Raw genomic sequence first — 9,886 nt, 5'->3', positions numbered from 1 at the left:
CAGGTTCGATGCACGATACTGGATGCTTGAGGCTGGTGCACTGGGATGACCCAGAGGGATGGTATGGGGAGGGAGGAGGGTTCAGGATGGGGAACACATGTATGCCTGTGGTGGACTCATTTCGATATATGGCAGAACCAATACAATATTGTAAAGTTTAAAAATAAAATCAAAGTACCTTAAAAAAAAAAATAAAAGATACTTAACAGCAACAACAAAAAACATCAGGGCAATTTTTGGCTCTCTTAAAATGATCTGAATTTCTTGTGCTTAAGGCAGCTTAGTAAATTGTTGCTAGACGTATTATTATGCAATAACTTACTCAACAGGGTTGAGAACCTATAATTCTTAAGTGAAAAATTCTCCACCCATTGTTTTGTTTTTGTAATGTGTTTCAGTATTAATATGAATGAATATGCAAACTTACAGATGATGTTTTTTAAAGGATTGGGAAAATTTTTTATCTAGACATGTTATAAACGAGAGACGTGCATCATTACTTCGTTGTTGGGTATATTCTGCTTTGTTTTTTTGAAGCCATAACATTTTTTTTCCTCCATGTAAATTTTATGCTTTTCAGGTTGTTGTCATAATACGTGTTTCGAGTTAAAAGTGTATTTCACCTGTTTAAATCCTTGGATTATCTCAGGACTGGCTGGAAGCAATAGAAGAGCATTCTGCTTACAGCACACACTACTGTTCCCAAGACCAAGTGACTGATGATGAAGAAGACGATGCAGTTTCTGCTGTAGACTTGAAGGAATCCTTAGAGGTAAGTAGAAAATGTAACTTGACCTGTACAGCTAACTCTATCACTCAGGTTTTACTAAGAATATTTTTCTTAATATGAGGTTTTGAATTTAGATTTCTGTCCAGAATGCAAATAGTATTACTCTTTTAGTAATATTCTTCTGCTACTTATACTGTCTCTCTTATGGTAATAATGATCAAATATCTCTGTAAATAGGCTGTAATGATAGGCATGTGCCTACGTATATATTTTTTGGTTAACATGTTTATGCTGTGATCAGATGGTCATTCTCTTTGAAAACTGCTGCCAGGAGGGGAGACATGTATTGCTTGCCTTACTGCCCTTTATGACTTCACTATATATTTCAGAGTTTAAATAATGCAACCATAGTGATACCTTCCCTGGTCTGTAGTTTCATTTAAAAGCATGTGTAATCTCTAACTTCCTTGATTAGAGGTAAGGTTAAAGCATCAGTGATGAATGGAGAGGCCCTCATCTGAAGTGACATCAATGCCTCATCCACAGAGACATACCAACATAAGTAATTGAGATAGGTATCTTTTTTCTTGGCATCAGTTTTGTGGCTTTACCTTTTGAATGAATGGGTTTGGAAGAATTAGAACTACAAAAGGATAATGTGTTTTGATTTAAATAATTATATCAGAACATGTGAATTTGCCTACGCAATTTAATCCTTTTTTAAATGAAATGAATTTATTGGAGAATTTGAATGTTTCTATGTCAACAACTTTAGTGAGTTTAAGTTTACTAATATCTAAGGAGTTTTATTGACTTAAGGATCTATCAGCTTAAAATAAGAGATTCAGATATTTTGAATCCCTAATCTTATTATGGAACATGAAAAAATTTGAGCCCTTCCATGTTTGTTGAAGACATTCCCCAGAAGTTAACTGTTGCCTTACCAGCACCCCTTCTCTTTTAAAGTCGAATATGTAAAATGACAACCATAAACATAATTTTCAGATTGGTGAACTTTGCAAAAGTAACATGTAACATCTAAATAACATTAAAACTCTTCAAATAAAGAAGGTTTAAATATTTATAGCCAAAGTCATGTTAGACAGTAAAAAATAAAACTGTGCTAAAATATTTTAACTTTTAATCAGTGTTCCTTAAGTGAAAAATCCTTCCCTATTTATGTACCTTCAACAAAAGGGTAAATAATAAAACCTGGAAGGGCTTACAAGGCATGACAACTTCTTTCCCAGGATTATGGTAATTTTAAGACCTTTTTAATGGAAGCTACAGGTAAAATATAAGCATACTAAGTTGCATATCATTAAAAAAAAACTTCCTTGAGGAAATGTTTCTTCTTTAGCTTCATTTTCAAATTTTAGAGTTATCAAGCACAACTGTACCTTTTATTCCTTAGTTGAATATTGAGTTCTTACATTAACTTTAAACTCATGAGGTTTTTGCCTTGTAGATTTTACAGCACCTGAAGTCGGTGAGAGTTTCAGCCAGTGTTAAGTACTTGAGGTTTTGCAGGTTTACACTTATCTCTTTCTAGCAGAAGTTGAGTGCTTTCCTCTGTCTCAGTTTCTGGAGGTTGGTCAGAAAAGGTAAAATCTGACACGAGCCTGAGTTGTAGCTTGTGGTAGACCAGCTCCAGAACACCCTCAGTTCTTGGACTCTTAGGTTGCAGAGAAATACTGGGACCAATTTGTGAAATAGATCTATTCTAGATGTCTATAGGCTTTCTAAAGGAAATGAGGAACTCTTGGACTGGAATGTTCTGCAACTACCTGAATTAACAAAAATTAACCTCATTCCCTCAACATGCTTTTGAACGAGTAAGTGGACTTAGAAGAAATTGGGGGGGATAGGGGAGTGTCCACACAGAGTGACTGTGTCGTATGATGCTCTTGGTCCCATTGTACCTCTTCAGGGAGGAGCCTTCAGAAACTTAAAACATTTTGTCTGAGCCCTCAGTCTGTCACTGTCTTGAGGTTTGGCCTACAGGGAGAAAAGTGTAAGACAGATCATAAAAATATTGGCCTTACAGTTATTGCCTTCATGGCAACTTGAAAATATTTCAGAAATAAAAACTGGAAGAGAAATTCAAGCAGGTGTTGGTATAGAACTCTACTGTCTAATATGATTGGTGCTAGATACATGTGACTATTTACATTTAAATGAATTAGAGTTAAATGAAAAATCCAGTAACTTTTTTTTTTAGTTTAATTTTTGTAGCTGTGCTGGGTCTTCATTGCTCTAGTTGTAGCAGGCGGGAGCCACTGTCTGGCTGCAGAGGGCCAGCTTTCACTGTGTGACTTCTCTCATGGCGGAGCACAGGCTCCAGGGCACGCAGGCTTCAGTAGTCGCAGTTCCCGGTCTTTAAAGCACAAGCTCAGCAGTTGTGGCACATGGGCTTAGTTGCTCCTTAACATGTGGGGTCTTCTGTGACCTGCAGTCTAACCTGTGTCTCCTGCATTGGCGGGTGGATCCTTTACACTGAGCTACGGGAGAAGTCCTAGTTCCTTATTTTAATTAGCCACATTTCAAGTGCTCAGCATTTCGGACTCTTGTTGACTATGAGGGCTACTCCCTTTCTTCTAAGGGATTCTTGCCCACAGTAGTAGACATAATGGTCATCTGAGTTAAATTCACCCATTCCAATCCATTTTAGTTCCCTGATTCTTAAAATGTTGATGTTCACTCTTGTTATCTTCTGTTTGACCACTTCCAATTTACCTTGATTCATGGACCTAACATTCCAGGTTCCTATGCAGTATTCATTACAGCATCAGACTTGACTTCCATCACCAGTCACATCCACAGCTGGGTGTTGTTTTTGCTTTGGCTCTGTCTCTTCATTCTTTCTGGAGTTACTTCTCCTCTGTTTTCCAGTAGCATATTGGGCACCTACCAAACTGGGGAGTTCATCTTTGAGTGTCCTGTCTTTTTGCCTTTTCATACTGTTCATGGGGTTCTCAAGGCAAGAATACTGAAGTGGTTTGCCATTCCCTTCTCCAGTGGACCATGTTTTGTCAGAACTCTCCACCATGACCTGTCCGTCTTGGATGGCCCTATACAGCATGGCTCATACTTTCATTGAGTTAGACAAGGCTGTGGTCCATGTGATCAGTTTGATTAGTTTTCTGTGGTTGTGGTTTTCATTCTATCTGCCCTCTAATGGAGAAGGATAAGAGGCTTATGGAAACTTCCTGATGGAAGAGACTGACTGAGGGGGAAACTGGGTCTTGTTCTGATGGGCGAGGCCATGCTCCATAAATCTTTAATCCAATTTTCTGTTGATGGACAGGGCTATGTTCCCTCCCTGTTGTTTGACCTGAGGCCAAACTGTGGTGGAGGTAATGAAGATAATGGTGACCTCCTTCAAAAGGTCCCAAGCACACACTGCCACACCCAGTGCCCTGAACCCTGCAGCAGGCCACTGCCAATCCACACCTCTGCTGGAGACTCCTGGACACTCACGGGCAAGTCTGGGTCAGTCTCTTGTGGAGTCCTTGTGCCTTTCTCTTGGGTCCTAGTGCGCACAAGGTTTTGTTTCCCCAACAGTCTGTTTCCCCAGTCCTGTGTAAGTTCTGGTGGCTCTGTGGAGGGGGTTAATGGTGACCTCCTCCAAGAGGGCTTATGCCGTACCCAGGTCTGTTGCACCCGGAGCTCCTGCCCCTGCGGCAGACCATTGCTGACCTGTACCTCCGCAGGAGACACTCAGACACTCAAAGGCAGATCTGGCTCAGTCTCTATGGAGTCTCCTGGTGCGCATAAGGTTTTGTTTGAGCCCTCCGAGCATCTCTGGCAGGTATAGGGTTTTATTCTAAATGCGATTTTGCTCCTCCTACTGTCTTGCTGGGGCTTCTCCTTTGCCCTTGGACTTGGGTATCTTTTTTTTGCTGGGATCCAACATTCTTCTGTCAGTGGTTGTTCAGCAGTGAGTTGTAATTTTGAAGTTTTCTCAAGAGAAGATGAGCACACGTCCTTCTCTCCACCATCTTGCAAGCTAAATGTGGTACTTGGATGCAATCTCAAAAACGACAGAATGATCTCTTTTCATTTCCAAGGCAAACCATTCAGTGTCACAGTAATCCAAGTTTGTCCTCCAACCAGTAATGCTGAAGAAGCTGAACAGTTCTATGAAGACCTACAAGACCTTTTAGAACAAACACCCAAAAAAGATGTCCTTTTCATTATAGGGGACTGGAATGCAAAAGTAGGAAGTCAAGAAACACCTGGAGTAATAGGCAAATTTGGCCTTGGAGTACAGAATGAAGCAGGGCAAAAGCTAATAGAGTTTTGCTAAGAGAATGCACTGGTCATAGCAAACACTCTCTCCCAACAACACAAGAGAAGACTCTACACATGGACATCACCAGATGTTCAACACTGAAATCAGATTGATTATATTCTTTGCAGCCAAAGATGGAGAAGCTCTATACAGTCAGCAAAAACAAGACCGGGAGCTGACTGTGGCTCAGATCATGAACTCCTTATTGCCACATTCAAACTGAAATTGAAGAAAGTAGGGAAAACCACTACACCATTCAGGTATGATCTAAATCAAATCCCTTCTGATTGTACAGTGGAAGTGAGAAATAGATTCAAGGGATAAGATCTGATAGACAACCTGAAGAACAATGGAAGGAGGTTTGTGACATTGTACAGGAGTCAGGGATCAAGACCATCCCCAAGAAAAAGATATGCAAAAAGGCAAAATGGTTGTCCTAGGAGGCCTTAAAATAGCTGAGAAAAGAAGAGAGAGAGATGAAAGAGATCAGTCGGTCAGTCGTGTCCAGCTCTTTGCAACCCCATGAATTGCAGCACCCCAGGCCTCCCTGTCCATCACCAACTCCCGGAGTTCACTGAGATTCATGTCCATCGAGTCAGTGATGCCATCCAGCCATCTCATCCTCTGTCGTCCCCTTCTCCTCTTGCCCCCAATCCCTCCCAGCATCAGAGTCTCCTCCAGTGAGTCAACTCTTTGCATGAGGTGGCCAAAGTACTGGAGTATTCAGCTTTAGCATCATTCCTTCCAAAGAAATCCCAGGGTTGATCTCTTTTAGAATGGACTGGTTGGATCTCCTTGCAGTCCCAGGGACTCTCAAGAGTCTTCTCCAACACCACAGTTCAAAAGCATCAATTCTTTGGCGCTCAGCCTTCTTCACAGTCCAACTCTCACATCCATACATGACCACAGGAAAAACCATAGCCTTGACTAGATGAACCTTTGTTGGCAAAGTAATGTCTCTGCTTTTGAATATGCTGTCTAGGTTGGTCATAACTTTCCTTCCAAGGAGCAAGTGTCTTTTAATTTCATGGCTGCAGTCACCATCTGCAGTGATTTTGGAGCCCAGAAAAATAAAGTCTGACACTGTTTCCACTGTTTCCCCATCTATTTCCCATGAAGTGGTGGGACCAGATGCCATGATCTTCGTTTTCTAAATGTTGAGCTTTAAGCCAACTTTTTCACTCTCCACTTTCACCTTCATCAAGAGGCTTTTGAGTTCCTCTTCACTTTCTGCCATAAGAGTGATGTCATCTGCATATCTGAGGTTATTGATATTTCTCCTGGCAATCTTGATTCTAGCTTGTGCTTCTTCTAGCCCAGCATTTCTCATGATGTACTCTGCATATAAGCTAAATAGGGTGACAATATACAACCTTGACATACTCCTTTTCCTATTTGGAACCAGTCTGTTGTTCCATGTCCAGTTCTAACTGTTGCTTCCTGACCTGCATACAAATTTCTCAAGAGGCAGATCAGGTGGTCTGGTATTCCCATCTCTTTCAGAATTTTCCAGTTTCTTGTGAAAGTCAAAGGCTTTGGCATAGTCAATAAAGCAGAAATAGATGTTTTTCTGGAACTCTCTTGCTTTTTCCATGATCCAGCGGATGTTGGCAATTTAATCTCTGGTTCCTCTGCCTTTTCTAAAACCAGCTTGAACATCTGGAAGTTCATGGTTCACATATTGCTGAAGCCTGGCTTGGAGAATTTTGAGCATTACTTTGCCAGCATGTGAGATGAGTGCCCTTGCGCAGTAGTTTGGACATTATTTTGCATTGCCTTTCTTTGGGATTGAAATGAAAACTCTTTCCAGTCCTGTGACCACTGCTGAGTTTTCCAAATTTGCTGGCATATTAGGTGCAGCACTTTCACAGCATCATCTTTCAGGATTTGGAATAGCTCAACTGGAATTCCATCACCTCCACTAGCTTTGTTCATAGTGATGCTTTCTAAGGCCCACTTGACATCACATTCCAGGATGTCTGGCTTTAGGTCAGTGATCACACCATCGTTATTATCTGGAAAAGAAGAGAAGTGAAAGGCAAAGGAGAAAAGGAAAGATATACTCATTTGAATGCAGAGTTCCAAAGAATAGCAGGGAGAGATAAGAAAGCCTTCCTCATTGATCAATGCAAAGAAATAGAGGAAAACAATAGAATGGGAAAGATTAGAGATTTCTTCAAGAAAATTAGAGATACCAAGGGAACATTTCATGCAGCGATGGGCTCGATAAAGGACAGAAATTGTATGGACCTACCAGAAGCAGAAGATATTAAGAAGAGGTGGCAAGAATACACAGAAGAACTATACAAAATAGATGTACATGACCCAGATAAACTTCTTCATGACCCAGATAACCACAATGGTGTGAACACTCACCTAGAGCCAGATATCCTGGAATACAAAGTTAAGCGGGCCTTAGGAAACATCACTATGAACAAAGCTAGTGGAGGTGATGGAATTTCAGCTGAACTATTTCAAATCTTAAAAGATGATGCTGTGAAAGTGCTACACTCAATATGCCAGCAAATTTGGAAAACTCAGCAGTGGCCACAGGTCTGGAAAAGGTCAGTTTTCATTCCAATCCCTAAGAAAGGCAATGCCAAATAATGCTCAAACTACCACACAATTGCACTCATCTCACACACTAGAAAAGTAATGCTCAAAATTCTCTAGACCAGGCTTCAACAGTATGTGAACCATGAACTTCCAGATGTTCAAGCTGGATTTAGAAAAGGCAGAGCATCCAGTAATCAAATTGCCAACATCTGCTGGATCATCAAAAAATCAAGAGAGTTCCAGAAAAACATCCATTTCTGCTTTATTGACTATGCCAAACCCTTTGATTGTGTGGATTATAATAAACTGTGGAAAATTCTTAAAGAGATGCGAATACCAGACCACCTTACCTGTCTCCTGAGAAATCTGTATGCAGGTCAAGAGGCAACAGTTGGAACTGGACATGGAACAACAGACTGGTTCCAAATTGGGAAAGGAGTGCGTCAAGGCTGTATATTGTTACCCTGCTTATTTAACTTCTATTCAGAGTACATCATGTGAAATGCCAGTCTGGATGAAGCACAAACTGGAGTCAAGATTGCCAGGAGAAATATCAATAACTTCAGATATGCAAATGACACCACCCTTATGGCAGAAATTGAAGAAAAACTAAAGAGCCTCTTGATGAAAGTGAAAAAGGAGAGTGAAAAAGTTGGCTTAAAACTCAACATTCAAAAAACTGAAATCATGGCATCCGGTCCCATCAGTTCATGACAAATAGATGGAGAAACAATGGAAACAGTGAGAGACTTTATTTTTCTGTGCTCCAAAATCACTACAGATGGTGACTTCAGCCATGAAATTAACGACACTTGCTCCTTGGAAGAAAAGCTATGACCAACCTAGACAGCATATTAAATAGCAGAGACGTTACTTTGCCAACTAAGGTCTGTCTAGTCAAGGCTATGGTTTTTCCATTGGTCATGTATGAATGTGAGAGTTGGACTGTGAAGAAGGCTGAGCACCGAAGAATTGATGCTTTTGAACTGTGGTGCTGGAGAAGACTCTGGAGAGTCCCTTGGACTGCCAGGAGATCCAACCAGTCCATCTTAAAGGAAATCAGTCCTGAATATTCATTGGAAGGACTGATGCTGAAGCTGAAACTCCAGTACTTTGCTCACCTAATGTGAAGAGCTGACTCATTTGAAGAGACCCTGATGCTGGGATCGATTGAAGGCGGGAGAAGGGGACAACAGAGTATGAGATGGTTGGATGGTATCACTGACTCGATGGACATGAGCTTGAGCAATCTCCGGGAGTTGGTAATGGGCAGGGAGGCCTGTCATGCTGCAGTCCGTGGGGTCACAAAGAGTCAGACATGACTGAGTGACTTAACTGAGAAAGTGCTCAATAGTCACATGTGGCTGTCACCTTGGACAATGCAGATATAGAGTGTTTCCATCATCATAGAAAGTTCTTTTGGATCAAACTTGGATGGGTGCTTACATTTGGGGTGGCACTAGGATAGCGGGGGTTTTATTCATTGAGGATCTCTTGATTCTTACAGGCTCTGAACTATACCTGTGTTATAAGAAGTAATGAACAGATGATGCTAAATTTTAAACATATGAGAAAGTGATATCAGACTTTCTTGACTGACGAGTAAATGATTCCTAATTAAAGTGAATGCAGGAAGATGAGTGTACATCAGCTCAAAGCTGATAGAGTGGTACCCATACAAGAAATCAAGCATATATATATATATGGAGTATGAAGTTATCCTTGAAGTGGATTTGGCTGGAGCTTGGAAAGTTTGGAGATGAGTATGGGGCTCCAGGGGTCAGGATGCTGGCTGTTGTCTGCAGAGGAAGGTTATCTGGATTCTACAATCCAATATTTTTAAAGTTTAATGTTATTAAGGTACAATTTTTATGTAATAAAATGAGGGCATTGTAGTGTCTTAAATTTGATATGTTTTGACAAATACCCTGTGCAGCCGTCCCTCCTATCCAGGTGTGGAATGTTTTCATCACCGCAAAAAGATCTCCATTCCCCTTCCAGACAGTGCTCTCTACACCGTCTCGGGCAGCCACTGAGCTTCTCTGTCATCACGGTCTTTGTCAGCTTTGTCCACTCTAGGATTCCAGCTACATGGAATCACACCATATGTCTCTGGTGGCTATCATCGTTCACCCACAATGTTGTGTGTATCAGTAGTTTCTTTTTATCGATGTTGGAAGGCAGTCTGCTTTGATCCTTTTTAAAAATTGAGGTGTAATTGATTTACAGTGTTGTGTTAGTTTCTGGTATACATCAGTGATTCAGTTATCCCATACATACTTTTTCTTACTGTTTTCCATTATGGT

General features: G+C 40.8%; 1 protein-coding gene across 3 annotated transcripts in view; it reads left to right on the top strand.

Moving 5' to 3' along the window:
* Positions 1 to 9,886, top strand: part of OSBPL1A (oxysterol binding protein-like 1A) — a 234,197-nt gene that overhangs the window by 73,442 nt on the left and 150,869 nt on the right. For all 3 annotated transcript variants that reach the window (XM_010828928.1, XM_010828930.1, XM_010828929.1), the window contains one exon: positions 650 to 772. In XM_010828928.1, coding sequence (XP_010827230.1) covers positions 650 to 772 — 123 coding nt within the window. The remainder of the gene's footprint in view (positions 1 to 649; positions 773 to 9,886) is intronic.

Source organism: Bison bison, unplaced genomic scaffold (assembly GCF_000754665.1).
Source record: "Bison bison bison isolate TAMUID 2011002044 unplaced genomic scaffold, Bison_UMD1.0 scf7180017864498, whole genome shotgun sequence".
In the NCBI taxonomy this organism is placed as follows: Eukaryota; Metazoa; Chordata; class Mammalia; order Artiodactyla; family Bovidae; genus Bison; species Bison bison.
The sequence above is the reverse complement of the archived record's forward strand: the minus strand, read 5'-3'. Positions and strand labels throughout refer to the sequence as shown.